Genomic DNA, 13188 nt, shown 5'->3' with positions numbered 1-13188 from the left:
TGGCCAGAAGAGGCACCACGGACCATATCCTTCCGGGAAATGATTCGGTAGGTATACCCATGGCGACTTTCAGGCTTCGTGTGAACACAAGCACTATAAGAATTACAAATGGACTATTGTCAGCCATATCATCGTGTGAGACATCCAGGCAAACCTGGCCCTCATATGACAAGGGGCGCACAGAAGCGCTTCTGATTCAGTTCTATCGTCCCTGATAAGGGTTCTAACAAGGCATTTCTTAATAGGCACGCATGGTGCTAGAATGGGGGTAACGACCTTCGACTATTGTCGCAGCTGCAGATGTACAGAAGAGGAAGAGAGTGTCCAGCACCTTATGTGTCATTGTCCAGCGCTTAGTAGGCGTAGGTTGGCCATCCTTGGTAAACCTTTTCTACATGACCTCACTGAGGTCTCTAGCTATGAAGTAAAGGCTCTAGCAAAATTTATAATTTCCACGAGGTGGTTAGACCCGCTTTAGGCAGGGTAGGGGTCCTCTTTGAGACCGTATAGGGTATTACAATGGGCCTATTGGTGGCTTAAGTAGTGAGCTGTTACCATAGTGTCCAGCTCAGCCCTTGTAACCTAACCTAACCTCGGATTTAGCGGTTTCTGTTTCGGTTCCTCCTGCTCTTCGAGGCGGCAAATAATTGGCAAATTTTTTTCTACTCTTACGCGTATGTGTATCCAAACCACACGACTTACAGCAAACAGTTGAGATAGTATCGATGGGATTACTTGCCATCGTCGTTGTCGTAACAATACTGAAGTATACAAAAAAGAAAAAGATATTTATTGAAGGCTCATCTAAGCAAAAACAAACGACTGGTACGTTTAAACTTTGAACGGGGATTACCCATATTAGAATTAGTTGAATTGTGTTTATCGACATAAAGTAGCGACGATAACTTACACTCGTGTCAGAACACAAAATTCATCATTTTATAAAATGTACAAAAAACTGGTGTCCAAGGAAACTTGCAGTTTCAACAGGGTTGAACCAAATAAAGGGCGTTAGAGGCGTTAGTTCCGCATAAAAGTTGAAAAATGGTAGGAGACCTTACGTGCCCCGCACGCTTAATAAATGCATTGAAATAAATAACGGCTATCTAGAGTAGACTTAGATTGATTACGAAAAATTTTTCTTCTGGTTGACTGAGTGAACTTTTGTTAGTAGACTCGTACATGCACATATGTCGCTCCCATGGAAGACTAGCACGGTTCAAATTACCATGAAAGACACGATTCATTGTCACGTGAAAAACTACCACAGTTCCTTATCCGTGTGGAAGACTGCGGAACTACACATCCTGGTTCCGCCATGCACAGCTTCGTTGTTCGTGTTTAAAACTAGCACGATTCACGAACAACAGAATCGTGCTAGGTTTCCACAGAAACCACGAACTGCGCTAGTCCTCCACGCGAACAATAAACTGTGCTAGTTTTCCACATGAACAAGAGAAAAGTGTTAATCTTCCGTGGGGCCTATGAACAATAATTCTATATTTGATTATCCTAGCAACCTAAAACAGCATCGCTTACGTCACGGTGGCGAAAAGTCTTTCGAGTGCCCGTACTGCCCAGCAAAGTTTACTTGCCCGAATGATGTGTGTAAACATAAAGCGGTACATAAAGGGATTAAGAAACACATTTGCGATATTTGTGGTGCTAGCTTCAGCAAATCAGATGATTTAAAGCGTCATAAAATGTTGCATAGCGGTGAAAAGCCATATAAATGTGACTATTGTGAAATGCGGTAAGTTGTATAAACATATAGTCTATTTAAATTTGTATACTTTTTTAACTATATTAATAAATTACATTTTGGCACCACCCCAAAAGCTTTAATCGCATGGAATATCAACGTTGTCATATGCGTACTCATACCGGCGAAAAACCCTACAAATGCAAATACTGCGAGCGCGCTTTTGCTCAAAGTAACGATCATGTTAAACATTTACGCAGGCATCTGGGTGCTAATGTTTATAGATGTGAGCTATGTCCGTTGTCATTTCGTTTAGCTTCGGAGATGCGTTTACACTTTGTTTTACATAAAAACGAGGACGGAAAGACGCGTGAGCGAAATATGAAAGCCTTAAAAGATGAAGAGGCTAAATTGGCACAGCTATACTCGGATGGGTTACAACCAACAGTGACTACGAAAACCACAGCATAATGGATTGGTCATATATATATGTGTAAATATATATTTGTATTTAAGCGAATCGCACTATATCGACTGCTAATTCTACTTAGCCCTATCTCTATTGCAAAAACAGCCTATTTCAGAAAACTTTTGAATAGCGTCCTACTTCAGAATTTGCTTGAAAAACGCCCTCTGCTGTTGTTGTAGCAGTGCCTCTCCCCACCTAATAGCTTCGGAGATGCGTTTGCACTTTGCTAATCATAACCTATAACAGGCAGAAAAAAATCAATGCGCAAGTCACGCGCGACCTGTTTCGCATCACATGATTTTTCGCTACCAATCAGAAAAGGCTAAATCGTAAATTTTTATTGTTAAAAAAACATACAATCAACATAATACAACAAAATATCAAAATACAATCTGCATGATGTTTTTTATTTTTTCATTTATCCTTCGCCTCCTTTGATCGTCCATTTCGGCTGCTGCTGCCGTTGTTGTCGTCGATGGTTTCTGTTTTGCACGCTTTGCTCAAATGCTTCAGGCGTCTCCAGTCCCTTAACGTGATGATGAAAGCCCAAGAAGAGGATATTTTTGCCGGCGTTTACGTCCCTATTCCACGAGATATAACATTTTTGGCAAAACTGATATCGGTGTGGAGAGAGACTTGTTTTGGCTTCGCAGTGACATCGACTGCACAGTTTGGTGGTACGAAATTCCCCGTTTCGCGGTATATCCCCACCAATCGATCGTAAATGTTTGACGCTCGTTCGATTGGGTGTTCGAACGTAACCTTTAACGGGTGAATTTCGATTTATTTCCGTGTCTCCAATTACAAACATTGTACGATGTTTGTATTTGTGTTTACGATGAGCTGGGCTGCTACTGCCGCTAGTATTACAAATAATCATTTCGGCAACTTTTCGTGCAGCTTTATCGCGACACACGTACGTTTGAAATTTCAATCGAGTCACCTTGCGCTGTTCGAAAACGCGCTGTTTCATCTCGAAAATGGCGGAATCGATGCTCCGTGTATTCAATGTACTGATGTGGTTCCAGTTGCAAAAGATTGTCATCCACCACACACTTTGTCGATTTTTGTAATTTTTTTTGTCGCGTATTGAAACCAGCCAGTTGATGATACTGTTTACTTGAAATTTTTATCATTTTCGTTGAACCGTCAGCAGTGAGATCTTTAGCAAAGCCACCCATGACCAAACGTGCACCCGGATCCAGACCGATCAATTGAGTGTACTTGTTTTGCGACAGTCCGAGACGCACAGTAATCAAATATCGAGCCTTCGCTGTAGATTTGGTTTCATTGATCTTTTGCTTTTTCGATTTCGTCTGTGGTTCATTCGCCACTGTCGGTTCATTAGTCGCTGTCGGATGACGAATAAATTCACTGAGAGAAAAAGAGACTGCCACTCCATCGGTTTGCATCGAGTAGCCAAACTTTTTACGTCTAGTCTCCAGTGGTCGTATAGCGAACCATTTGTACCATTCCTCGTTTGGCATATCGCGCACATGTCCCTTGTACAGTTTCATCGAAGTAAGCAATTGATGCAATGCAAACGAATCGTTATGAACGTGATGGTGACCGTGTTTGAGAAAAGGCAGTAGTCGAAAATTTTTCTTTCCATTTGTAATTTCTACCTTCGATGGTTAATAAAACAGCAGAAACGTCCGGATTAATTATCTTAATACTTTATTCTTCAGTCGTCAAATCAATAATGAATCGGCATAGCATGCTCTATATCGGCAAAATCCAGTCTACGTTGCTGTTGTACCCCAGTACTAGCTCTTAGCTCGTCGATTTCTTTCATTAATTTGAACATTTCCATACGTTTTCGTAGCGCCACCAGTTCGTCATCCACACTTATGGTCGTGTTTCTTGCGTCAATTGGGGCAGAGTTTGATGGGGCGGCAGCAAAAACTTCGTGAACAGCAGGTGTTGAATTGAATTCTACCAAAACGTCGGTAGTAAAGGCAGTTGGAACAGCAGTGGCGGCAGTATGAACGGCGGTGACGGCAGTGGCGGCAGAGCAGACGGTAGCGGCGGCTGAATAGACGGCAGTGGCGGCATATCAGACGGTATCGGCGGCAGAATAGACGGCAGTAAAAACATCGTGAACGGCAGGCGTTGAATTGAATTCAACCAAAACATCGGTAGTAGAGGCAGTTGGAACGGCAGTGGCGGCAGTATGAACGGTGGTAACGGCAATGGCGGCAGAGGACTCAATAGAAACGGCAGCATTTATCTCAATCATTTCGTCCGGAATGTTCTCCAATATATTTGTGTTCGCAGTGTTCATCGTATTTGCGGAGCTATTATCTCCCACGCCAACTATATTTTGCAGTAATCTGCGTAATTGTATAATGTTGGCAGTAGGAGAAAAATCCACATTATATTCAGTTAAAACTTTAATAATGCCTTCTCGAGCATCTATTTTACAAAATAGTTGTTTATAATAGTGCGCGAGGTTCGTTAACACACCTGAGATGTAATTTTTACCTTCGATGGTTAATAAAACAGCAGAAACGTCCGGATTAATTATCTTAATACTTTATTCTTCAGTCGGCAAATCAATAATGAACCGGAAGTCCACCATCTTCTCTTTTCTTCCTTTTTCTATTAACTAGTTGACATGGTTGCATTTATGATCTTACACATTAGCATGGTTGAAGCGTTGCAAAAGAAAAAAACAGTTTGATGTATTTGGCTTACTTTGATTTTTTTCAATGTCGTAGAAATTCGCGACCATCGTAATCGAGATAGAGCTTCATTTGAGACAGTAACATTTCGTTTGCTTGATATTTGCTACATCGGGTGAATAGAACATCCAGTGTCTGAAGTCTAAAGTGTTGAAAAAATCTTCGTAATCTCGTGTAGGCATGCATAAATAAATTGATGTGAAACAAAGTCGCATACTGAGCTGCCTGTTTTACGAATAAATTTGATCGAGCTGCTTTGTCGTAGAGACGGCCAGTGAAATGATTGGCACGAAGACGTCTGTAATCCTGATCCATGTCATATTTAACTTTACTTTTATCGAGTAGTTCTTAAAAGTATGGTAAAAAATCAAATTTTCCTTCACCGTTGTCGTAAAAATGTCCGCTGTTCCATCGTTTGTACAGCGAATAATTGATATAGAGGCTCGCTTCGACAAATAAAGCAGACATTTCACAAACATCCGATTGAATTTTCTCGAAAACTCGTTCGTCCAGGCAAAGTTGATGCAATGCAACTTTTATCGTTGAAATTTTTTCTTCTTCTGTTTCGGTTCCTCCTGCTCTTCCACGCTTTCTGGAGGCGGCAAATAATTGCCACATTTTTTGCTACTCTTACGCGTATGTGTATCCAAACCACACGACTTTCAGCAAACAGTTGAGGAGATAGTACCGATGGGATTATTTGCCATCGTCGTTGTCGTAGCAATACTGAATGGTCGGTGTACACAAGTAATCCTTTATATAGTATGTTATTGCTCTTGTAGCATTATATTTGACGGCAGTGTTCAGTTTACTGTGCATTTGACATTAAACCCAGCCAGCATTTTTTGAAAATTTTGATCAAAAAATATTCAAATATCATACCCCTGTGACGGACTTTTCCTTGCGCCGGGGTATGCTCAGTCCGTCCAGGATCCCTGTGGAATCAGAGAAGAATCCCTATCGTCTCCTTTTAAAGAGAAAGATCCCGTTTGTCGTTATAAACTCTTTATTCCAAAATATCCAAACCACCCTTAAAGCTATGGCGACGGAGGTGGGAAACCACCGTCGGTTCTACGCCGATGGGGTTGGGAAAACCCCCACCGGGACTACGCTTAAACTAAAAATCTCAGACTACTTCGTAAAGAAAGCGGAGGTGGAGAACCACCACTTCCTCCCAGTCGGTGGAGTTGGTAAAACCCCCACCGAGTATATAGCTTAAGAATACCCTGCTCTTCCTGAAGGTTGCGGAGGTGGAAAAACCACCACAATCCCTCTAACGATGGGGTTGGAAAACCCCCAAAGTTGCTAAAATAAAGAACTCGTGAGATGGAAAAATCCCAGGAGTCCCATTCACCGCTAAACAAGGCGTTAGCAGGCTACTATACCTAGCTGGCTACTATACCTAGCTGGCTACTGTCTCAATTCGCGAAATTTGTCGCCCTTTTATACTTGTCCACGCGCAGGTGGACAGTTATCCTGCAACAATAAATTTTACTTATTATATGTATTTACTTAAGGTATCTTACATTTAACTGTATTATTCTACCCATATATCGCATTATAAGTATTTATCTCTAAATTGCGTATGTAAAAATGCCTCTTGTACTGCCCCCCCTAACATGTGAGTTCGTTGGTACGCATCTCCAGTTAGCTGGCATAGTTATTTTTGATTTCCCGCTGCTACCTGCTTATTGGGTCTTGTTGTTGTCAACGAGTTGGTTGCCCTTCATAGGTAACTTGTAAGTGTCTAGTACCCACGCTGTGTTGTTGGTATGCTAACGTGACGTCTTCCTAGTACATTGCATTTTTTTCGTTTCCTCTTTGTGCGATGTCCGCCCTGACGGTTCGCTTCAATGCCTGCTGTGCCAAAGAGGATAGATATAATAAGAGACGTCAATCGGCTTTCGTTTCTTTTCAGAAATTTTTGATCGCTGAAAGAAATTTTACTCGATGTTAACCGAGAGGTAGTCGGCCAGTTGCCTTCACATCTTGTCCTCAATTTGACAGCCAGGTGTGGGGAAATAAAAATTGACTGAGTGGAAGTTGAGTGTGACTGCAACTTCTGCAAAATGTCAAAGCATTCAGAGTGAAATATTTGTTATCATTTTAGAGTGATGTTTGATTGCTTTTCAGTCATTTTATGATCATATTCATGAACATATTTCAATCGTTTTGGTTGATAATTTTGAGTCATTTTTGAATGCGATTATCATGCATTTGTTTTTCATATCTCATTGAAAATAAGATACTACATAATAATGTTATTTTATCAGGGAAAGAAAGCATTCGGAAGTGAACTATTTGATGAACCACAGGTAATTCGCAAACAAACTTGACCGATATACACCTGTTCAAATGGGGTTCAAATAGCGCACAACTTTTGTAGGTATTGTCCAACCATTATGAATTTTCTGGAAAGCCGTAGGTGGAAAAATGGTTGGGGAAATTTACATTATTTCTTGTCTTGAAGAATATCTTTGTATAAATATTAAAATTTTAATATATTTTTTCTAAATGTGTATGTGAAAAAAAATAAGATTTTCAATGAAAAGCAGTGCTGCTCAAAATTTTTTATATGAAAGTGCGAATCACAATACATGTACAAAATTGTATGTTCACTGAACTTTTTTTGTATTTAAAAAATTTTAATTGTTTGAGGTCGGAAAAAGTAGAATATTTGGTTTCATGTTACAAAATATTTGCTTAAAATATTATGTCAATAGTTATATCACCAACATAAAACAGCCAAAAATTTAATTCTGAAAGTAGCGAAAAATTACATTGACCTCTAGCCTCAAGTTTTGTGGGAACATATTATATATAGGTACATATATCGTCGGAATTTGGGTTTCAATAATCATACTAAAAGCGAATGTAGACATTTCCGCGAATTTTGCATTGGAAATTGAATTTGAAAACTTTTGAAGTACTTAAATGTTCAAATTTAAATACATATATGTATTAGCAAAAGAACTACCTCGTAAGGAGAGTCTCTAGTTCAAAATTAGTGTATTTCTACTGCATTCTGAACCACTGATAATTCGCCGTCTATCTCTTTTACATGTTCTCAACTGGCGAATTTAACATGGCGCTGCCCTAGGCGGTGGAAATTGTCCCCGCTGCTTTAACTTTTTCCTAGTTCCTAACTATATACAATATACAACATAGTTGTCAAATTATTAGTGTAATTTTTTTATCATACACAAGTTCCTGAGCTTCATACGGGAGTGCTCTTTCTTGGCACTCTCATAAGAAATTCAAGCATTTTCACGATTCGAAATTATATGTGAGGGCATATGGGAGTGCTAAAATTTTTATACCTTTAATGAAAATGAAATGGTATATTAATTTCGTCGCGAAACCCAAAATTGTAAGTTCTCAAAGGAAAATAGATAGACCCACCATTAAGTATACCGGAATAATCAGGATTGGCATATATGTACACACATATATTCCTAAACTAAAGATCAGCCTACACCCCCATTTCCCACCCACTTAATTGATACCAATATATCCATGCATAAGCTAACAAATGTTTGTACATTCTCATTTTCAAATAAAAGACAAACTGTTTCAATCAACCACTTCCAACAAAAACTATTCTTACGCACAAGCATATGTACAAATCTATGTTCATATGTAAGCTAAGAAATATTTTTATATTCGCATGTTGACAAACAAAACAAAATTCACTTCAACCATCCAACCATACGCACAAGCACACATACATATGTATATATGTATGCTCATGTTTTGTATGTAAATCGCAAAATCCTGAAAACTAGCTTCCTTTTGATTTTTCATTCATAAATGCTTCTTCTTAAGTTGTCCAAATTGAAGATAGAATTTTGCAATTCGGCAACATGGCATTTGATAAAATCGTCAAAAGACAAATTTTTGCGATTTTATAAATTCCAACTTCGATGCATATTGGGGGTATTCATTATGACGAGCATAACTACTTTCATAACCCCGCACTTTTCCTTTGAAATAATACCAAACTATTTATAAGCCTGTATGAAAGTACTAATATGGTAGTAAAAAATGCAAACAAACATGCACAGATATTGCCTAGTAAATGTCCACTAACATATTAGCAATATAATCTAAAAATTTCCATCCATTGTTCATATAAATTATTGCAAATAATTTTCTCATATCCTGAATTGCCGAGTTGTCACAGCTTATGGACATTTTTATTTTCTATTTGAAACCCCCTATCATATTCTGCCGAAAAATTGTTCGCGCAGTCACGCAGCCAAATTTGCAGCAACTGTGTTGCAGTTGCTACATAAGAGTGGTGTTTTACCCGTTTCTGGCCCTGTATTCGCATTGTGACGTCATACTGTATATGCTGACTTGTTTATCACATGTCAGTACAAAGTAAGAATTTTACATTATTTTCATAGATAAAAATTAATAAATGGGAGCGGCGAAATGAATTAAAGTAATTTTGCGAAGAAATATAACATTATTTCGCAAAATAGCAATAAATTCGTTTATTTGAGTATTAATAATAAATTCCTCTGTTAGCTGTGAGTTGTTAAAGGTACAAACGGCAACACTTTTAACCACCGACGACACATAATTTGGCTCGTGCATATTGTATTTCGTCGGCTAATTGCTACGAGCATTGATATTTACATATACATCTCCGTATACGCGAATTTACATAAATTATTTGGTCGTTTCATAACGCGGAAAGTGGCAAGTTGTTTTATTAATATCTTAAGACGCTGCCACAGTATCAAAGCGACCAAAGTTTTTATCCATGTGTGCCTTTACTTGGAGTATTATATGTACGTACATTTGTACTTTTTGCTTTGGTGACTTTGGTTTGTATTTTCATACACATATATTCAATGATACAATGCTCAACAGCTGATCGACCGCCACATGCTTCATGTTTATATATGCATATACATACATATTTAAGGGTGGAATTGGTGCTGGTCAAGTGCATTTATCTTTCGACTTGGCTGATGAAACCAGGCTTTGAGTAATACTTACCCAACAACCATCCCACCCATAGTCCAGATAAAAACCCAATAAATCTTTAATTTCATTGAGAATTGGGCATATGCGTTTGCCGTCGGCAAAACGTTGTTAATATAGATACATTTTTACCAACAACCTTTAATAAATTCCAATTCAATCAATTGCCACTATGTGGCTCTTTGCTGTGCCTATATATTTATAACTAATTCCTAACATTTTAATTATCTTCAAACATAAAAGTTTTTAATATACATAGATTTCTAGTGTGTATATGCCGTCGGCAAAACAGTACTTACATGAATTTTTGTACTTTTTAAATTATTAATACAAAGGGATGAGATAATTCATAAATGTATCATGGAAGTTATACATTTAGGCATATTAATTGGTTTTTGTTCGTACAGAAATTGCTCAGCAGAAATAAACAAAAATTTCTGCAATTTGCTGCAACTTCACAAACACTCAACACTGCAAAGAGCTCATTTAATTTTGGCATATTTCCCCACATTCATAATGGCGCGAGGAGAATACACCACAAATGAGTAAAATAAATGCGAATATCAATTGGCAACAACTGGCCGACTATGTCTCAGTCAACATTCGTTACTTCGTTCCAGCGAGCAAATTCGCTACTTTTTGACGATTGACGTCTCTTAATATATCTATCCTCTTTGGCTGTGCTTGGTCGCAATGGCTTGGTATACGCATGTTTGTACGTTTTGGTGTTCTTGCAATGGGAGCTTATGTGTGTTGCTTATTGCATTGCTGTATTCCCAGCATTATTTAAAATTCCAGCCGGTTATGGGTTATCTGTGGAAATTATAATGTTCAACCAAAATATTTACCGTATGCGGGCAGAGACAATTATTTAAACGAAGAAATTAGATGTTGTCATGAATGTTTAGGTTAGGTTGGGTGGTAGCTTCCCTGATGAGAGGAAGCTCACTTGGACAACATGGCGGTCCGTTGTGATACCACATATAATAAACTAAACTAACGGTGACGTAGATATAACTACTTAGAGAATCGTTGGGTAGCAACGATAAAGTTCCGAATGATCCCGATCTCAACCTTGGATAGCTCCTCGGGAGATCCAAGTGAGTCACGACCAAAATACTTTCGCCTAGTTCTGGCAAAAGCTGGGCAGTCAAGCATAAAGTGATTTGGTGATTCCACCTCATCATCCTCCATACAGCTGCAGCAGGATGGAGTTTCCAATATATTGAGACGTACCGCATGGATACCCATGGGACAGTGCCCTGTCAAAACCCCAATGACCATTGATAGGTGAGCCTTAGTGAACCCAATTATTTCAGCAGACCTCCTGCCATCCACTTTCGGCCAGAAAGATCTTGATATCCTACAAGACGTAGTGTCCGCCCAACGTTTGCTGAGCTGACTCGAGGCCCAGCTATGGAAGAGCAATCCACAGGTGGCTAGCGGAATCCCGAAATCCCTACAGCCACCTTCATCCGGTTCAGTTGTACCGATTCGGGCTAAGAGATCCGCTTGACAGTTACCCGGAATATCACTATGGCCCGGGACCCAGATAATCTTAATTGTAAAATAATTCGATGCAATCGCAAGTGTGGTCAGGCACTCCCAGACCACCCTCGATCGCACTGTAGTTGAGCTCAAGGCCTTTATAGCCGCTTGGCTATCAGAGTAGATGTTAAATTCCCTAACCGTAGTAGCGCTGGATAGCATTTCATCCACCGCATCCTTAATCGCAGCAACTTCCGCTTGGAATACACTGCAGTGATCAGCCAACTTAAACTTGCGGCTTACATTTAGCTCTTGACAAAAGACCCCCCGCCAACCTTTCCGTCCAACTTCGACCCATCCGTGAACAAGTTAACCGGTCCCATGCCCCAGATAATTCCTGTTCTCCACTCCTCCCTCGGGGGAATGACTGGGGTGAAGGTTGTATAGGGAGCGGCCACCGGCATGCAATAGTCCGTCCTGTCCGGGATAAAGTCGAAACTAGTAAGAAGGCTAGAGTGTCCGAAATCAGAAAGCATATAACCCATATCACGAAGCCTGACCAACGACCGGGCCGCGGCTGCCTTTCCCGCAATATCTACTGGATGTATATTCAGCATGACATTCAGTGTCATGAATGTTTATATGTATATTAGGGTGATTCAAAAATGATTATTTTGTATGTGTAAATTTAATTTATATAATTCAGTTTTGTACGTTTTACATGCTATATGTATAAATTCATTGTAATTCAAGTAGGATTTATACACGTTTTAATGAGTTTTGATAAATATTTGTAGGTTCGAATGTGTGGGCTCCAAAGCCGGTGGATTTGGATCCTCACACTCTCCCCTCACCTGCCGTAAGCAGGGTTACCGTTACCAAGCCGGTCCTAGTGATTCTCACTCGGTACGTGTGACCGTCTATGTTCCGATGGAACCTGTTCTTCCGCCGCTTCGTCCGTACTACCTGTACGTGCTCCCTGATGTCTCTCGCTAATTCCTCGGGGTTCGACTCCGGTTCGGTTGGCCCATCGGTCGCCTCCGCTGTTGTCTTTTCGAGCCACCTCTCGATTTCTGTGAGCACATCCTCACCTTCGCCTGTGTTGCCGTCGTCGGCGGGCCTTACGCTGGTATCGCCTTTTGTCGTCGACATACCGTCACTCGCGTTGAGGCTTAGTACGTCGCTGTCGTTGAGGCTGCCGTTGACCTCGTTGGTCAAACGGCTAAATATTTCGTCGTCGTCGTTGAGGCTGCCGTTGACCTCGTTGGTCAAACGGCTAAATATTTCGTCGTCGTCGTTGTCGTTCGTTGGTGGTCCCATTACCGCCTCCAAGATCCTCCACTTGGTCGGGGGTTCCGTGCTTGCGTTGACGTCGTATATCCGCATGCGGAGGGTGATGTGCCGCTGGTATTCGACAAACCCCCGGCCTTGTACCTCTTCGTCGGTTTGGCGTATGGAAAACTCGCCCTGTTGCTTCGGTGGTGGTTCGTCGCCTTCTTCCTCGCTGTCTGAGGAAATGGGAATTGGGGTAGAGTCCCGGACCACGGCACGCTCCTCGGGTTCATATCCGCACTCAGTACTGTATGTCGGGCTCTGGATCTCGTTACCCATGTCGACAAGTGACCCTGCCGACTCGTACTCCGACACCGTCTCGTACCTCGGGCTAGGTATCGGGCCGTCCTCGTTGCCCCTGAGATACCCGAACGTTTCCGTGCCCTGACTGTCGGTCTCGCCGTCGTAGGCAACTTCCTCCTCTTCTAGTGGCACTGGGCCCGTCGTATGGTAGTTGTGCTGGCTTAGGTCCCGCCGGATTCTGATACGGAGTGAACCGTCCTTAGCACTCTCGGTGG

General features: G+C 40.8%; 2 protein-coding genes across 4 annotated transcripts in view; one reads left to right on the top strand and one right to left on the bottom strand.

Moving 5' to 3' along the window:
- LOC137248434 (zinc finger protein 91-like) overlaps positions 1 to 13188 on the top strand; it is a 137945-nt gene that overhangs the window by 13136 nt on the left and 111621 nt on the right. Inside the window, exons 4-5 of the mRNA XM_067779372.1 lie at positions 1517 to 1753; positions 1840 to 2167. Coding sequence (XP_067635473.1) covers positions 1517 to 1753; positions 1840 to 2167 — 565 coding nt within the window. The remainder of the gene's footprint in view (positions 1 to 1516; positions 1754 to 1839; positions 2168 to 13188) is intronic.
- The window catches only part of LOC137249306 (uncharacterized), a 768906-nt gene that overhangs the window by 698618 nt on the left and 57100 nt on the right, over positions 1 to 13188 (bottom strand). The window lies entirely within an intron of this gene.

Source organism: Eurosta solidaginis, chromosome 4 (assembly GCF_040869045.1).
Source record: "Eurosta solidaginis isolate ZX-2024a chromosome 4, ASM4086904v1, whole genome shotgun sequence".
In the NCBI taxonomy this organism is placed as follows: Eukaryota; Metazoa; Arthropoda; class Insecta; order Diptera; family Tephritidae; genus Eurosta; species Eurosta solidaginis.
This window is presented reverse-complemented; position numbering and strand designations above follow the sequence as displayed.